This window comes from Oncorhynchus kisutch, linkage group LG23 (genome assembly GCF_002021735.2).
Source record: "Oncorhynchus kisutch isolate 150728-3 linkage group LG23, Okis_V2, whole genome shotgun sequence".
Classification (NCBI taxonomy): Eukaryota; Metazoa; Chordata; class Actinopteri; order Salmoniformes; family Salmonidae; genus Oncorhynchus; species Oncorhynchus kisutch.
In genome coordinates, this window is record NC_034196.2 from 29,209,805 (window position 1) to 29,228,798 (window position 18,994).

General features: G+C 41.9%; 2 protein-coding genes across 6 annotated transcripts in view; both read right to left on the reverse strand.

The window, feature by feature from the left end:
- Window positions 1–482: 482 nt before the first annotated feature.
- Window positions 483–15,190, reverse strand: LOC109868338 (synaptobrevin homolog YKT6). 2 transcript variants are annotated; one of them, XM_020457807.2, is made up of 8 exons: window positions 14,839–15,190; window positions 14,263–14,407; window positions 13,689–13,771; window positions 13,454–13,554; window positions 12,293–12,397; window positions 12,029–12,094; window positions 4,836–4,937; window positions 483–4,723 (listed from the first exon to the last, which is right to left on the reverse strand). In XM_020457807.2, the coding sequence occupies exons 2-8, from the start codon at window positions 14,364–14,366 to the stop codon at window positions 4,688–4,690; spliced, it is 597 nt and encodes a 198-aa protein (XP_020313396.1). In that variant the 5' UTR covers window positions 14,367–14,407; window positions 14,839–15,190; the 3' UTR covers window positions 483–4,687. The 2 variants fall into 2 exon arrangements, with proteins under 2 accessions (XP_020313396.1, XP_020313397.1); XM_020457808.2 differs by lacking the exons at window positions 483–4,723; window positions 4,836–4,937 and adding an exon at window positions 10,749–11,813 and having other exon boundaries at window positions 14,839–15,101.
- Window positions 15,191–15,364: 174 nt separating this feature from the next.
- Window positions 15,365–18,994, reverse strand: part of LOC109868817 (adipocyte enhancer-binding protein 1) — a 38,901-nt gene continuing 35,271 nt past the window's right edge. For all 4 annotated transcript variants that reach the window (XM_031802984.1, XM_031802982.1, XM_031802983.1 and 1 more), the window contains 4 exons: window positions 17,562–17,817; window positions 17,211–17,350; window positions 16,940–17,039; window positions 15,365–16,457 (listed from right to left, as the gene is read on the reverse strand). In XM_031802984.1, the coding sequence (XP_031658844.1) occupies window positions 15,859–16,457; window positions 16,940–17,039; window positions 17,211–17,350; window positions 17,562–17,817 (1,095 nt within the window). In that variant the 3' untranslated portion in view covers window positions 15,365–15,858. The remainder of the gene's footprint in view (window positions 16,458–16,939; window positions 17,040–17,210; window positions 17,351–17,561; window positions 17,818–18,994) is intronic.

An 18,994-nucleotide genomic window follows, 5' to 3' on the forward strand; every position in this document is an offset into this window, starting at 1 on the left:
TGTGTTACAGCCGGCCGTGACCGGAAGACCAATGATGCAGGACACAATTGTCCCAGCGTCATCCGGGTTAGAGGGTTTGGCTGGCCGGGATTTCCTTGTCCCATCGCTACTGGTGAACCCTCGTGTCTCCCTGTGGCGGGCCGAGCGCCTGCAAGTTGACTTTGCCAGCAGGACAGTGTTTCCTCCGACACATTGGTTCGGTTGGCCTTCCGGGTTAAGCGAGCAGTGTGGAGGACGCATGGCGCTCAACCTTCGCCTCACCAGAGTCTGTACGGAAGTTGCAGCGATGGGACAAGACCGTAACTACCAATTGGATATCACAAAAAATTGGGGAGGAAAAGGGGTAAAAGTACAAAAAGATAAATAAAAAGTTCTTTGGGGACGTGCTTTGGATGTAATTATGAACTGGTGTTAAAATAAATTATGAACACAACGTAGAAAGCAAGTGGAATTCAGATTCATATAACCACCACAAATCTTGATATGGTTCAAATTATTTTATTGATTATTCTTGCAAGCCCATATCTTGTTTCACATTTAATACAATGTACACATGGTTACATTTAAGAGCGGTAAGAGAAGTTTGAATGATCAAACAGAAGAGGGTATTTTAGTCAAGGCATGCTACATACCTATGGTAGGTAGGCAGCTTAACCTGAATATACAGAATGGATGCAGGTGTGAGGGTTTTACTCAAGTAAATAAACAATTGTCAAATAATCGCTACAATAATATAAGATGAACCGGCATGAAGGTTTATTTTAGAACATTTGGCACATAGTGAGGCTGTGGTTCCTGGAGTGTACACACTGATGCATTGGTATAACTGTGAGCTGGAGGGAGTTCCTTATAGTCCAAGGGCCTGAAAATAACCGTATGTCTATCATCCATTATCTCTGTTGGATGAAAAATGTCAGCAGCATCTCAGACCATTTACCAGAATTTGGCTGGTGGCTGGGACTCATTTCAGGTGTGGAGTGAACAAGGAGAAGGGTAGGGAGTCGGTTCCCAGGCCAGGCTGGAGAGAGAAGGCACGTTGAAAGGCCTGCCGGATTTTGGAATCTCTCGGCAGAGAATGAAAGACTCTTATCTGGCACCATGTTACCCGATGCTTTACTGCAGCCTTTCTTAAAGTATGGGTTGAGATCCACTTTGGATTGCTGATGCTACAGGTGCATTAGGAAAGTATTCAGACCCCTTGACTATTTCAACATTTTGTTACATTACAGCCTTATTCTAAAATGGATTAAATAGAAAATGTTCGTCAATCTACACACAACACCCTATAATGACAAAGCGAAAACAGTTTCAGAAATATTTGCAAATGTATTAAAAATACAAAACAGTTTTCCAACCCTTTCCTATGAGACTAAATTCAGCTCAGGTGCATTGTGTTTCCATTGATCACCCTTGAGATGTTTCTACAACTTGATTGGAGTCCTTCTGTGGTAAATTAAATTGATTGGACATGATTTGGAAAGGCACACACCTGTCTATTATGGTGGAAATTACAAGAGTATGTTATAATACTTTTACTGCATCAAATGGTTGAATAGAGGGTTCTTATAACTCTATTGTGTCTGTGTGAACTGAAAGTGGGCCTCTGGGAGATAACACTGATAGGAGATTTACGATGTCTTTGGGTGATACCACATTCCAGAGCATGAGTTAATGTTTCTGTACTGGGGTACCAGGGGGAGATGGCTCCCGTATGGAGTTGGGGGCCAGACCCTGGTCTCTACACAATGAGAACTGTTTTTTACAGCAGATACTGTCTGCTGTGAATTATAAGTATCTTTCATACAAATCTTAACCTTGTGACCCAATCCATACATCTGTTGTTTGTCATATAGACTGAAGAAGGATGGACTTTGCTATAAAATGTTGTGGCTCAAACCATCTCGATGAGTTCTCAATGATCATCTCCAGGGGTGATTACCGACCAGCTCCATTACTGCAGTAATTAAATAATAAAGTTGGATTATTTTTAGGAAATCTAAAAGTCTCCTTTTGATTTCAATAATTCCACCACACTATATAAAAGGTCCCACAGTTGACAGTGCATGTCAGAGCAAAAACCAAGACATGAGGTTGAAGGAATTTTCTGGGGAAGGGTACCAAAACATTTCTGCAGCATTAAAAAGGTCCCCAAGAACACAGTGGCCTCCATCATTCTTACATGGAAGAAGTTTGGAACAACTCAGACTCTTCCTAGAGCTGGCCACCCAGGAGACTGAGCAATCAGGGAAGATAGGCCTTGGTCAGGGAGGTGAACAAGAACCCGATGGTCACTCTGACAGAGCTCCTCTGCGGATAGGAGAACCTTCCAGAAGGACAGCCATCTCTGCAGCACTCCACCACTCAGGGCTTTATGGTAGAGTAGCCAGACAGAAGCCAGATGACAGCCCGCTTGGAGTTTGCCAAAAGGCACCTAAAGGACTCAGACCATGAGAAACAAGATTTAACTCTTTGGCCAGAATGTCAAGCATCACGTCTGGAGGAAACCTGGCACCATCCCTACAGTGAAGCATGGTGGTGGCAGCATCATGCTGTGGGGATGTTTTTCAGATGCAGGGACTGGGAGACTAGTCAGGATCGAGGGAAAGATGAACAGAGCAAAGTACAGAGATCCTTGATGAAGAGCGCTCTGGAGCGCTCAGGACCTCAGACTGGGGCGAAGGTTCACCTTCTAACCGGAAAATAACCCTAAGCACACAGCGAAGACAACGCAGGAGTGGCTTCGGGACAAGTCTCTGAATGGCTTTGTGTGGCCCAGCCAGAGCCCGGACTTGAACCCAATTTAGCATCTCTGGAGACCTAAAATTAGCTGTAGAGCAACACTCTCCATCCAACCTGATAGAGCTTGAGAGGATCTGCAGAGAAACTCTCCAAATACAGGTGTGCCAACCTTTTAGAGTCATACCCAAGAAGACTTGAGGCTGTAAATCGCTGTCAAAGGTGCTTCAACAAAGTACTAAAAAAGGGTCTGAATACTTATGTAAATGTCACATTTTAGTTAATGTTTTATAAATGTGTAAACATTTATTGTGTGTACATGAGGAAACAAATGTATTTAATACATTTTAGAATAAGGCTGTAACGTAACAATATTTTGTAGTGGGGACAGTAACATTAGTAATCTCAAATGTAAACGTTTTTACATATTTTATTTGTAGGCTTAGCTCACATAATATAATTTAAAAGTTTGCATTAAGGTGTCTGTATAGAATAAATGTGGCAAATGTAGATGTTAATAAATGCATTTCAAATGTTTTTTTTAGGAACTCAGTCGGGGTCTCAACTTACTGTTGAAACTTAGTTAGAATAGTAGAATACACAAGGTGCCATTTAGAAATGTGGTTGTGCATCACCAGTTTTCTCGTTATGTCAGTCACTCAATTAGCCATGTCAGCTAACAGTTTTTAGATTGGTAATTCAGTCTAGCCAGCTATCTAAACTTGTAGTAATCATGGCAAAATACCAACAGGCCACGTGGCCAAGGGCAGTGGTGTAAAGTACTGAAGTAAAAATACTTTAAAGCACTACTTAAGTAGGTTTTTTTGTGTAAAAAAAAAAGTAAGACTTTTACTTCACTACATTCCTATATACAAGAATGTACTTTTTACTTCATAGATTTTCACTGACAGGACAGGAAAATGGTCCAATGCACACACTTATCAAGAGAACATCCCTGGTCATCTCTGCTGCCCCTGATCTGACGGACTCACGAAACAGAGAACATCCCTGGTCATCTCTACTGCACCTGATCTGGTATGACTCACTAAACACAAATGCTTTGTTTGTGAATTATGTCTGAGTGTTGGAGTGTGCCCCTGGCTATCCATAAATTAAAAACCAAAATCGTACCATCTGTTTTGCCTAATATAAGGAATTTGAAATGATTTATACTTTAACTTTTGATACTAAGTATATTTTAGCAATTACATTCACGTTTGATACTTAAGTATATTTAAAACCAAATACTTTTACTGTATTTTACTGGGTAACTTTCACTTTTCTATTAATGCGTCTTTACTTTTAATCAATTATGACAATTGGGTACTTTTTCCAACACTGTACAGGAGCACATTGATTTTGGTAACTACTCTCACTCAGATACCATATTAACATGATGTAAGCTATGTCAAAATGTGTAGAATTGCAGGAAACTAGCTGTAAAACTGCAGAAAAAAATGCTCTGCCCCATGGCAAAATGTGTAGAATTGCAGAAAACTTGCTTTAAAACATCCATTTTCTTCTCCGCCATCAACAGGGGGGCCCCTAAAATGTTTTCTTAGGACCCCAAAAAAGGGGGCATGTTTTCATGAGCTTGGGTCCCAAGAAAACATCGACTTTCTCATTTGGTTCACAGGCTGAAAAGGTTTAATAACCCCTGCTTTACTGTACACACACACACACACCTTTGATGCACAATGTTCACTTCTCACACACACAAGTCATGTACTTTTTCACAACTAGGAATGTATAGAATTCACTCAACATATTCAGAAAACAGCACTTAGGCCTAATCAACTGCAAAAGGCTCCAACAACTATCACCTGATACACTTCACCACACAACCATTTCGCCAGTATGCTCACACACACGCAGAGTAAGAAGTATAATATGAAGGCTGATAGTCATGGCACATCCAGGGGGTGAGGAGATCAAGAGGGGTTCAGCAACATCACATGACCTCACAGCAAGAGTTCTGCTTCCGCGCCTGGGGAGAACACACACACATACAGTATGATTACACTAGCAATCTAATACTGTATGTCCTCTCATTAATTATTGTGTGTGTGTGTGTGTGTGTGTTCCAATACGTTTCTCACCGTCTTGTAGAAGGCTTTAGACTGGTTCCCCAGGTGTTCGGACTTCTGGACTAGATCATCCAGCTTCTCTCCTCTCTCCAACAGACTTTCCATAGTGTTGTGCTGAGAGAGGAGATGAGGTGGAGAAGTCATTAAAAAGGGATAGATGGACAAATTTAACATGTTCACTACACCACGGGTAAACAACTTCTTGCTATTGACATGAAAATGGTGGGTAGAAGTGGAAAACTTAGCTTGCAGAGCTGTGAGACTGCTGTTTTTTCTTGGTGCCATGAATCTCTTGTCTGGGCATGTTTTTTCTTCTTCTCACATTTATCCACACATTCATTCAGGTTACAGAACCATTAGGCAAGCCTAGGACCCCTAGTACAGTGTTAACAGTCGGTTTCATAGCAAGACTGCATCGTAGCTTATTAGCTTGTGGGCGGTAGGTAGAGCGTTGGACCAGTAACCGAAAGGTTGCTAGATCTAATCCCCGATCGAATCCCTGAGCTGACAAGGTAAAAATCTGTTGTTCTGCTGCTGAACAAGGCAGTTAACCCACTGTTCCTAGGCCGTCATTGTAAATAAGAATTTGTTCTTAACTGACTTGCCTAGTTAAATAAAAGGTGTCAAAAAACTATTTGGGGGCCAAATAACTGTAGTTTTGGTTGACATGATGGTTTTAGGTTGAAACCTCCGCCTAAGTTGAAGACAAAAAAGCGGTGTGCCACAATCGGAAACAGGAATGGGGTGGATAAGGCACACAGGATTGTGTGGTAATATGAACCTCTCAACTTTGAACTCAAAATGTCCAAACTACAGCCGTTGAATGCGTTTCTTACTGAACGACTAACAGTGGCTGCTTCTGAGATATCCCAGGCCGTGGAAAAAACGTTAGCAGAGAAATGTCCCATTCCAAAGAGGAGAACGGACATCTACAGATGGTACTGGATTTGGTTTTCAAACCAGAGAAAGTCACAGAGCAGGTTTGTATCAACTAGCTAGATATCACATAAATCAGATGATACATTTATAAAGTAATCTACCAAACCCTGTAAATGTAATCCGTTGAAGTTAAATTACAATGACAAAAATGGGTAATCCAAACTCAGTAAAGTAATCTGATTACTTTTAGATTACTTTCCCCTAAAGATGCATTAGAAAAAGACAAAAATGAATATTACCTATTGACCGACATCTATTGCCGGATATGCACGACTCCAACTCGATCATCAAGTTTACTGATGACAACAGTGGTAGGCCTAATAACCAACAATGACGTCGAGACAACCTACAGGCCCTGGCGGAATGGTTCTGGGGAAATAACCTCTCCTTCAACGTCAACAAAACTAACGATCTGATTGTGGACTATCAGAGAGAGCACGCCCCCTTCCACATTGATGGGGCCTCGGTAGAGGGTCAAAAGCTTCAAACTCCTTGGTGTGCACATCACCAAGGGCCTGAAATGGAACCTGTGGTGAAGAAGTCGCAACAGCACCTCTTCAACCTTAGGAGGCTGAAGAAATTCAGCCAAGACCCTCATAAAACTTCTCCAGATGCACCGTTGAGAGCATTCTGTTTGGCTGCATCACCGCCTGGTACAGCAACTGCACAGCCAGCAACCGCATTGCTCTCCAGAGGGTGGTGCGGTCATCCCAATGCATCACCGGAGGCAGACTGCCTGCCCTCCAGGACATCTACAGCACCTGGTGTCACAGGAAGGCCAAGAAGATCATCAAGGACATCAGCCAGCCGAGCCATAGCCAGTTCACTCTGCTCCCATATAGCAGATAGACAGTACAGGTGCATCAAAGCCTGGACCGAGAAACTGAAAAACAGCTTTTATCTCCAGGCCATCAGACTGTTGAACAGCCATCACTAGCCAGCCACCGTCCGGTACTCTGCCCTGCACCTTAGACACTGCTGCCGCTCTATATGTACACTACTGATCAAACGTTTAGAACACCTACTCAATCAAGGGTTTTTCTTTATTTTTACTATTTTCTACATAATAGTGAAGATATAAAATTATTAAATTACTCATATGGAATCATGTAGTAACCAAAAAAAAGTGTTACATATTTTATTATTTTAGATTCAAATAGCCACCATTTGCCTTGACAGCTTTCCTTGGCATTCTCTCAACCAGCTTCACCTGGAATGCTTTCCCAACAGTCTTGGAGATCCCACATGTGCTGAGCACTTGCTCGCTGCTTTTCCTTCACTATGCAGTCCGACTCATCCCAAACCATCTCAAGTTGGTTGAGGTTGGGGGATTGTGGAGGTCAGGTCATCTGATGCAGCACTCCATCACTCTACAGCTTGGTAAAATAGCCCTTACACAGCCTGGAGGTATGTTGGGTCATTGTTCTGTTGAAAAACAAATGATAGTCCCACTAAGCCCAAAACCAGATGGGATAGCGTATCGCTGTAGAATGCTGTGGTAGCCATGCTGGTTAAGTGTGCCTTGAATTCTAAATAAATGACACAGTGTCCCCAGCCAAGCACACCCATTTATTTGGGCTGCAAATTCTGAGGCTGGTAACTTTAATGAGGGGCGGCAGGGTAGCCTAGTGGTTAGAGCGTTGGACTAGTAACCGGAAGGTTGCAAGTTCAAATCCCCGAGCTGACAAGGTACAAATCTGTCATTCTGCCCCTGAACAGGCAGTTAACCCACTGTTCCTAGGCCATCATTGAAAATAAGAATTTGTTCTTAACTGACTTGCCTAGTTAAATAAAGGTCAAAAAATAAACAAGAATCTTCTGCAGCAGAGGTAACTCCAGGTCTTCCATTCCTGTGGTGGTACTAGTGAGAACCAGTTTCATCATAGCGCTTGATGGTTTTTGCGACTGCACTTGAAGAAACTTTCCGGATTGACTGACCTTCATGTCTTAAAGTAATGATGGACTGTAATTTCAGCTGTTCTTGCCATAATATGAACTATCTTCTGTATACCCCCCCTACCATGTCACAACACAACTGATTGGCTCAAATGCATGAAGGAAAGAAATTCCACAAATTAAATTAAGGCACACCTGGTAATTGAAATGCATTCCAGGTGACTACCTCATGAATCTGGTTGAGAGAATGTCAAGAGTGTGCAAAGCTGTCATCAAAGCAAAAGGGTGGCTTTTTTAAGAATCTCAAATATATTTAGATTTGTTTAACACTTTTTTGGTTACTACATGTGTGTTATTTCATAGTTGATGTCTTCACTATTATTTTACAATGTAGAAAATAGTACAAATAAAGAAAAACCCTTGAAAGAGTAGGTGTTCTAAATCTTTTGACCGGTAGTGTATATAGAGACATGGAACACTGGTCACTTTAACCATGTTTACATACTCTTTCATCCACCTTATATTTACAGTGCTTTGCCAAAATATTCAGACCGCTTGGATTTCTTCACATTTTATTGTGTTACAGTGGGGTTGAACTAGATTTCATTGTCATAATATTTTGTCATAAATCTACACAAAATACTCTAATGTCAAAGTAGAATCATTTTTTAAGATAACTAAGCAGTGACCCTCAGCCCCTCTCTGCAGTAAATCCAGACTACTCGGAACTCCAGAAGAGTGGAGGACTTCTGCCAGGCAGCATAAACCGAAAGTTGTCCTGTTTGAAATCTCCTAGTTAAAGACATGCAGCTTCTCATTGTTGCAAGGCGTCTAAAAATATTTTTACTTCACTGCTTTATTTAACTTTTCATGTGCGAACCAAACACATAAAGCATAATGAACATCTCTGTGGTGTGCGCGGGAAAGACCTTGAGTCCACAGTGAGTTTGATAGATCACCTGGAAACTCACACTAAAGCTGAAACTAAACATTTGTCATGTTAATGGAAAATGTTTCTCTCCTGATTGTAAACTGAAAAGACATATGGAGAAGAAATCATGTCAATGCAAATAATGTGTAAAGTGCTTCATCTTTAAGACACATGTGGCCAGACATAATGATTCACAAAAAGGAGAAGCCATATAATTGCAAAGATTGTGGGAATTGTTTCATCCAAGTCAGATCTGACCAGGCATGTGATGATTCACTAAGGGTTGAAACCATATACACAGAGTATACAAAATATTAAGGATACCTGCTCTTTACATGACATATTCTGACCAGGTGATTCCAGGTGAAGGCTATGATCCCTTATTGAGGTAACCTGTTAAATCCACTTCAATCAGTGTAGATGGAGGGGAGGAAAACGGTTAAAGAAGGACATTTAACCCTTGCAACAACTGAAACAACGATTGTGTATGTGTGCCATTCAGAGGGTGAACGGGCAACACAAAAGATGTAAGTGCCTTTGAACAGGGTATGGTAGCTGGTGCCAGGCGCGCTAGAACTGCAATGCTGCTGGGTTTAACACACTCAACAGTTACATGTGTGTATCAAGAATGGTCCACCAACTAAACAACATCCAGCCAACTTGACACAACTGTGGGAAGCATTGGAGTCAACATGGGCCAGCATCCATGTGGAACACTTTCAACACCTTGTAGAGTCCATGCCACGACGAATTGAGGCTGTTCTGATGGCAAAAGGGGGGTGGCAACTCAATATTAGGAAGTTGTTCCAAATGTTTGGTATACTCAGTGTAGGTGCCATGAATGTGACAAATATTTATACCGTAAGGACATACTGACTAAAGGCATCCACATTAGGTTTGGTTTGCTCCTAGCACAACTCGGCTAGGCGAAGCGAAGATCTGTACCTCGCATACTCCCTTTAAAGACCCTTTGTTGAAAAATTTGCGACAATATTACACTTTGAGACATCGTGGCAACAAATAGCCAATATTCACTTCCTCAAAATTGTCTCAATTAATCTAAGATCAATCAAGATATCTGTAATATATTTGGACCTTTCTGCAGGTCTTAATTGTGCGATTTGACAATTTACTAAGATGTTTGGTGCAGCATTTCTCAAACGAAAAAAATAAATAGCCTTCTCTGTTAAATGACAAAAAACACATAATTGAAGAATCCTTACTGTTGACCAATCACCGAAGGTGTGTAGACTTCGACTAGCCTCAAGAAGGGAAAAAAAATATCATAAAATTAGGTGCAAACTATTTGGACTGGGAAGCATATGGTAAGCTTTAGCATATGATGATTCACACAGGAGAGAAACCATATGAGTGCAAGGATTGTGGGAAATGTTTAATCCAAAAGTCAGATCTGACTATCCATATCAGATGTCACACAGGGGAGAAGCCATGTTAGCGTAAAGAACGTGGCAAATGCATCAAAAATAATTCTGCTCTGATCAAGCATATCAATCAAATGTATTTAGAAAGCCCTTTTTACATCAGCAGATGTCAAATTGCTGATACTGAAACACAGCATAAAACCCAAAAGAGCAAGCAATTCTGATAAAGCACGGTGGCTAGGAAAAACTCCCTAGAAAAGGCAGGAACCTAGGAAGAAACCTAGAGAGGAAGATCTGAGGGGTGGCCAGTTCTTTTCTGGCTTTGCCCGGTGGAGAATATAAGAGTACATGGCCATTAAAGCCAGATCATTGTTCAAACTTTCATAGATGACCAGCAGGGTCAAGTAATAATAATCACAGTGGTTATAGAGGATGCAACAGGTCAGCACCTCAGGAGTAAATGTCAGTTGGCTTTCAGAGTTTGAGACAGCAAGAGCAGCAGAGAGAATCAGAGGAAGGCCCTAAAAATTGTCAAAGGCTCCAGCCACCCTAGTCATAGACTGTTCTCTCTGCTACCACACGGCAAGCAGTACCGGAGCGCCAAGTCTAGGTCCAAGAGGCTTCTAAAAAGCATCCACCACAAAGCCATAAGACCCCTGAACAGCTAATCAAATGGCTACCCAGACTATTTGCATTGCCCCCCCCCCCCCCCCCCCATATGCTGCTGATACTCTGTAAATATCCATGCATAGTCACTTTAATAACTCCTCAATACCAGTGTCCCTGCACATTGACTCTGTACCAGTACCCCCTGTATATAGCCTTGCTACTGTTATTTACTGCTGCTCTTTAATGATTTGTTATTCTTATCTGTAACTTTTCTTTTTAGGTGTTTCTTAAAAGTGCATTGTTGGTTAAGGTCATAAGTAAGCATTTCACTGTAAGGTCTACACCTGTTGTATTCGGCGCACGTGACAAATAACATTTAATTTGATTCATAAACATGTCAAGAATGTGGGAAAGGCTTCTACCTTGAGGATCACCTGAAAGCTCATATGATTACTCACACTCGGAAGAAATCATATCAACGTAAAAAAATATGTCAAATGCTTCATCTCTAAGACACAGCTGAACAGACATATGAGGATTCACACATGAGAGAAATGAGAAACAAACATGCAACGATTGTGGGAAATGTTTCAACCAGGAGTCAAATCTGAAAAGGCAACTGAGAAGGCATATTTCTCACACAGGGGAGAAACGTCTGGAAAATGTAGTAGCACCGCAGCAAACTTAAAACAGCACCAGCATAGAAACCTTAAGGGTCCAACACCTGTAGCAGATGCTCGAGTATGATTTACTTAAAAATCAGTACTCTTCATAAGAGAGAACTCGACAGTTCCCTTGGAGTAAAATATGTTCCAACCAGTAGATTCCAACTAACATCTGAGTCACATTTAGAAGGGTGCAACACAATTCTATATGCACCAACAACAGTGCAAACAGAAATGTCATATTTAGAGCAGACAGGATTTCTTACTCTAGATAATAGATTAGCATGTCTGTTCTATTCAATATATTTCTATCCGGATGTGTCATAACCTTTATCCCAGTTACTGGGTCAGGTACGATGACATAGCCCTCATGTGACTGCTCTTGTTCAAATAAGATATAATGAATGAATCAATGCATTTGGTAAACATTGAAGAGTATTGCTGTTGGCAAAGAGTTGCTTTGATGAAGACTGAAACATTGGCAGATTAAATCAGATATTTATTTGCAAGTGCTGTGTGTGGAGTTCTCTTACATCAAAGTACTTTTGGATATCTCTTTGGATACTACCTATGGATGTAGATATGCGAGCACATTTCAAAAAGACTCCATGGACATTTATTGTAGAATCATGACACATTTCAGTCACTCAACTCTGTCATCACAGCTGTTCTGTCTGTAGAAAGGCTCCTTATTCCTTATTTGTTTCAGAAAATGTTCTTACACTTTAATTAAAATGAATGTTACATTTTATTATTACACACACACACGAGAACTCAACTCACCAGAATTATTTTGGTTTCGTCCAGCTCAGCTTGTACTTTACTCATTGCGTCTGCCTCCCGAGGATTCTACAGGCAAATAAACAGGGTTAAGTTAACGCATAAACAAAACCCCACATTGCAACACTTGTTGTTATAAGAAGTCCATCTATGGAACTCACTTCCAGATCAGCTCAATCGTGTGCAACATATTGATGTATTCTAATGCAAATCAAAATGTAAATAAATCAATTGTGATTAACCTGTGAGAGGGAGTGTGTGTGTTACCTGGTACTTGGCGAGGTAGCTGTCCAGGGCAGTATAGTGGACAGTGTCAGGAGAACCAGAGGGCCAGTCTATACTGCTCACCTGTCTGGAAAATTCCTCCAGCACCTGAAAGAGAGGGGAGGAGAGAAGGAGGGAGGGGAGAGAAGGAGAGAGTAGTCAGGACTGAGTACTCATCCGAAGCAGGATACATGCATCAATCAAACCTCTGAGTTTCTAAATTGAATTTCAAAAAGACAGATGGTAAATCCTCAGCGGCAGTAATATTTTATGACTAACAATCCATGACTAATGGCCCTAACATAGGAAATGCAGAAATTCATCTAGTTCTCCGACTCCGCTCAGTAAGTGGGTCTGAATGTAAGGCAGATCACATGAATAGGTCAATATGGTCAAATGTAACACAATATCTGCCAATTAATTTTCAGCAGTATTGCCCCGGTCTGTCTGTTTGGTGCGCGCGTTTGTCTATCACTCCTTATGTAGCCAGCTAGCGATGCTTGTAATGATAACGGTCTTGTGGGTAGACAGAAAGACTTTCCACAAAAACCTTCTCGAATTAAATGTTAACTATAAAGGAGGCTTAGCTGACAAGATTATTTGTAACAATTTGGTGGCCGTTGTTTTGCATATTCTGCCATGACAAGCTGCAGCAGTAATTCAATCAGTAACACCACTAGACGACACATTCCACTATTTCTAAATGCGCAATTAAACGGGAATTAAACTCTTGTTTTTCTGACTCAAAATTGGTCTTCTAATGTGATTTAAGCATTGACAAGGACTCAGAACATCCATTTACATTGTTTCTGTATGAATAATTGTAATATTGAGAGAAAAAACTGGAGAAAACCCCCAGAGGAAAACTGAATTCTTGAAAATACATAATATAATTTTATGGGACCCCTTAGTCCCATTGTTTTACGAGGTATATTGATATAAAACATCTCTTGTACACTAAGGACCCGGGGAAGAGTTTTAGGGTAGAGGAGAATAGAAAAATGTGCCTATTTGAAAGCTTAAAATATATAAAATATGGAGTAGTTTGTGACATTCTTTTAAAAGTAGCTCTCATGCTAGAAAAAGCTGGAGACCCCTGCTCTAGAGGGATACTCTCCTACCTTATCCAGTAGGGTGAAGCACACTCGAGGGATACTCTCCTACCTTATCCAGTAGGGTGAAGCACACTCTAGAGGGATACTCTCCGTCAGCAATCACCACCGCACCCAGGGAGTCGTTCCTTACATACACGTGACACAGGTACTCTGAGAGGGAACACACACATTCAGTCTCTGAGACACCTATGGGGGCTAATGTGGAGTTAGTGAATGTGGGTGGTATTGTGTGTGGTGTGTAAGAGAGAGAGTTGCCTAGGTGTGTATGTCGTCCTCACACTAACCTTGTTCTTTGACAGAGGCTCGGCTCCCTATAGACGAGCGTTGAACTATGAGGTCACTAGTGAATGTCATGAACTCCTGAACACTGAGACACAACCACACACAAATAATGAAGCAAGTCTCAATTAATACTCATGTAGCAATCGGAAAACCTGGGCAACAATGCAGATCAGACAGAGATAAGTACCTGACACCAGGTACCTGACACCACTAATTTTTAAAAGAAACAGGTGACGTCACAATTGAAACATGCTGTGGCCAACCCTTCTCCAAGAGAGCTAGTGGGTGTGCATTACTAATAGCGCCAGCCCTACACGAACACACTTCCTGATTCAGCTAATCAAGGAGCAGCTGATTAGTAGAATGTGTGTATTTATATTACTGGGGATGGAACAAAGTCCTGCGGGAGGTTAGGATAGCTCTACTCCACAAAAGGAGGGTAAGCCTGCCCCCCCTGTCATAAACGAGAGGTTTAATGGAAATTCTTAATTTAAAGTATTTTTTAGTCCAGGACTAGGCTTAATCGGTGTCCAGGGAAACTGGCCCATAGATAGATAGACAAAGAGCCAATCCTACCTAGACTTCTGGAAGAAGCTGAAGGATGACAGGTCGAAGGCAGCTTTCAGTAGGTTAGACTTGGTGGTCCCTTTATACAGCACACTCAGACTGAAAAGCTTCATGGTGGTGGTGTGAATAACCTCTGTCTTCTAACGCAGGCAGCCTGCAACGATGAGATCAAGTCCTATGTCACTTTCAGCTACACGCCGCTGCTGTCATGCTAATTATCCACACTGATGTGTGACATTATCTCTCACACACATAGTGTGTAGCTTATTAGTTACTCAAACTTGGTGAATAACTATTCAACATGATCTGAATTAAGTTATTGGGCATACTGGTAGCAGTATTAGGCACCGTTTTTGCTGTAGTACAATAACCAAACAACGTTATCTGTAACTAGCGGTTAACATTAGCAACTAGATAACTTTAGCGAACTAGCTAGCGTCTGAAAGCTACAGGGCACAACTGTCACTATCAAATCAACTTCCAACATTTCAGAAAATCAACAGGTTGCTGCTAATGACAGTTTAACCGATTAAAGACTGCGACAGACTTGAAACATAGCTAGCTAGTAAGATAAAGTAGTTTTACCTTGTTCTCTCCTCGACACAAACTTGATCCACCAGAAATTACCCGCTATAGTATGAGTAGGCTAGCTTAACGTTAACTAATTAACGTTAGCTTTCAGTACGTTAGCTTTTTAAATACAAATTTATTTTGAATATAGTTTCACTAGCTTGTTTAGTTAAGCGATTGTGGTATTAACTATAACCAGAGATATTGCTAGCAAAAAAACTCCCCTTTTCCAAACTACACAGGATGTTGACTACGTCATTAGCGGAAAACGTCCATCCTCAGAGATATCCCGGTTTACAGAATTCCAAAAGTTGAGCGGGAGAAAGGTACCTACCCCTTCCACTATCACTCACTAGCAGCTGTTACAAATCCTCCTTCCAATAACTTAAAGAAATATACTGTTATTGACTTCGTTATAAACACTATTATTTGTACCGCAATACTTAGGGTAATATGTCATCAAAATGAATATTTAGTTGTGGTTGTGGTCCTATTTCTCTGTAGGTGAAGGCCTTGCAACATCATATAAACAACAAAGATATACTTTTTTGAACACTTTTAATGTAATAATACAAACACACCGCAGTTTCCATAGATATTAGTAATCATATCTAACCAAACATAAGAATCCACGTTGAGGCAAAGCATGACTTCAGCGTGGGTCAAATAACCTGTTTATACTCTTTTATTGTGAAACATTTGAAGCACCCTATATCTACGTCTCAGAATAGGCTTGCTTAAGTAAATAATATGAAAAACATGCTGTTAACTCCCTGCTCTGCAGAGAGAGAATGTAGACTATTCTCTGATCTATGTGTGAGCATTACAAAAATATATCAGAATACAGACCATCATGAGACATAAAGCACAGAGAAAGTATTATTTTTAAAAAGCTTTTTTTTTAAATGCTATATTTTCTTTTAGCTCTGCAAGGAATTAAATATGTTTTCAATTTCACACAATTTGAATAATGCCTTTATGGTTGTGTTTTTAAAAACTGTAATTTGTTACTTTAGCAATTTAATTAAATTCACCTTAGTAATCTTCGAACTTGTACTCAAAGGTGTAGTCCTGTGTAGGTTCTGACTCCTGGATCTCTGTGAAGACCTCGGCAGGTGTGGGCTCTGTGTACGAACTCTCCACAGGGAACCACGAGTCATACCAGGAAGTAGTGCTCTCTGTCTCAAGCTCCACCGTCGTTGTGGGGGCCGCCGTGGTGGTCGTCGTGGCAACGGGCGTGGTGGTGGAGAAGTTATACCTGAGTCTCTGCTGGTGCATCTTGCGCAGGCGCATCAGCCGTAACCGCCGGAGACGCTCTGCATTATGGGAGTTGGCCGATATCCCGCCAGTGGCGCCCGTCTTTGTTGCGTCTACGCTGCCAAGTGACCCGCCGCTGATGTCACTTCCTACCCGGGGTGGTGCTTTGGGAACAAGCCGTATGGGCCTCTTGCCGTGGAGGACCATAATCTGCTTAATTCGGTCCCAGTTGGACTTGGCCAGGGTGAAGCTACAGGGGGTGGCTCCGGAGTCGTAGCCCACAATGCACAGCCGGGTCTGGAGCGTGTAGCCGTCGACGCGAGCTGTCACACGGTACTCCCCGGGGTTCAACAACCGCCAGTAGTCACCAGCCGCAGCTATAGGTTGGGGGGTGAGAGAGAAGAAGAGGGAGAGAGGGAGGGAGGAAGAGGGTGTTATACAGTGCATTCGGAAAGTATTCAGACCCCTTGACTTTTTCCCCCCATTTTGTTACGTTACAGCCTTGTTCTAAAATTGATTAAATTGTTTTCCCCCCTCATCAATCTACACACAATACCCCATAATGACAAGCAAAAACAGGTATTTAGAAAGTTTTGCAAATAAAATAAAAACTAAAAATACATTTACATAAGTATTCAGATCTTTTATTCAGTACTTTGTTGAAGCAGCTTTGGCAGGGATTATAGCCTTGAGTCTTCTTGGGTATGATGCTACAAGTTTGGCACACCTGTATTTGGGGAGATTCTCCCATCTTCTCAAGCTTTGTCAGATTGGATGGGGAGCATCGCTGCACAGCTATTTTAAGGTATCTCCAGAAATGTTAGATCGGGTTCAAGTTTGGGTGTGAATGCAGGTTTACCAGTCTTGACATCGTGCTTGACGCCGTCCACAGAAATGGTGGCGTTGGCCAAGGGTTTACCCTCCATGTCCCTCACTATGCCCTTTATCCCACGATGCACCTAGTACAGGAAACAGCACCTATATAAGGGCTCAATGCTCAGATGACATCACTGGATGCAATACAATCAAGTATTTACTCATCAGCAACATACAGTACAGTTTCCAGTAAAGACACATTAAATACATTAAAAAACAAGTATGAGAATGGTTTAAAAACGGTGTATTCTCACCTGTTCTATGAAGGACAGTAGTGCCTCCCGGTTGTTCTCCCATTCCAGAGGCAGCTCACTCTCATGAGGAAACTTGTCACAGCCCAGGAAGACAGACAGCTCAAAGCAGTTAGTGTGCAGGTAGCTGAAGTCATTCATACCTGGAAATTTACAGCGTGGCGGGGAGGGAAGAATACATGATATTGGGTTAATTAGGAGCTCTCTCACCAGATTTTTCTGTACTTTTCTCTTCCGCCCTCATTCTCTCTTTGTCATACTCTCTCCTTTCATCTTTTTCTCGCCATCTCTCTCCCTCTTCCCTTTCCCTCATTACCACTATTCACATCTCTCCCCCTCCCCATAGAGACTCACTTCCCACCACAGGTTTCCAACTGGCCCTGTTGATGATGCCCTGTCCCCCAGAGATGTCGTCTGTGTGGCAGGAGCCCCGCTGGGTCTCCGTCATGGTCAGGTGGCTGTGGGCGTACGACATGGCCAGCCAGCGGAACATGGTGTCGTCAGACGTCTCTCGTAGCGCGTCCCCATTCTGACGCTGCATCCGAGCCCACGTTTCCTCATTCATCTCATGGTTCACACCTGGTCTCAACTCACGCCGAGACCCCAAAGTCTGTTGGAAGACAGAGGAATACAGTGCCTTGCGAAAGTATTCGGCCCCCTTGAACTTTGCGACCTTTTGCCACATTTCAGACTTCAAACATAAAGATATAAAACTGTATTTTTTTGTGAAGAATCAACAACAAGTGCGACACAATCATGAAGTGGAACGACATTTATTGGATATTTCAAACTTTTTTAACAAATCAAAAACTGAAAAATTGGGCGTGCTAAATTATTCAGCCCCTTTACTTTCAGTGCAGCAAACTCTTTCCAGAAGTTCAGTGAGGATCTCTGAATGATCCAATGTTGACCTAAATGACTAATGATGATAAATACAATCCACCTGTGTGTAATCAAGTCTCCGTATAAATGCACCTGCACTGTGATAGTCTCAGAGGTCCGTTAAAAGCGCAGAGAGCATCATGAAGAACAAGGAACACACCAGGCAGGTCCGAGATACTGTTGTGAAGAAGTTTAAAGCCGGATTTGGATACAAAAAGATTTCCCAAGCTTTAAACATCCCAAGGAGCACTGTGCAAGCGATAATATTGAAATGGAAGGAGTATCAGACCACTGCAAATCTACCAAGACCTGGCCGTCCCTCTAAACTTTCAGCTCATACAAGGAGAAGACTGATCAGAGATGCAGCCAAGAGGCCCATGATCACTCTGGATGAACTGCAGAGATCTACAGCTGAGGTGGGAGACTCTGTCCATAGGACAACAATCAGTCGTATAGTGCACAAATCTGGCCTTTATGGAAGAGTGGCAAGAAGAAAGCCATTTCTTAAAGATATCCATAAAAAGTGTTGTTTAAAGTTTGCCACAAGCCACCTGGGAGACACACCAAACATGTGGAAGAAGGTGCTCTGGTGAGATGAAACCAAAATTGAACTTTTTGGCAACAATGCAAAATGTTATGTTTGGCGTAAAAGCAACACAGCTCATCACCCTGAACACACCATCCCCACTGTCAAACATGGTGGTGGCAGCATCATGGTTTGGGCCTGCTTTTCTTCAGCAGGGACAGGGAAGATGGTTAAAATTGATGGGAAGATGGATGGAGCCAAATACAGGACCATTCTGGAAGAAAACCTGATGGAGTCTGCAAAAGACCTGAGACTGGGACGGAGATTTGTCTTCCAACAAGACAATGATCCAAAACATAAAGCAAAATCTACCATGGAA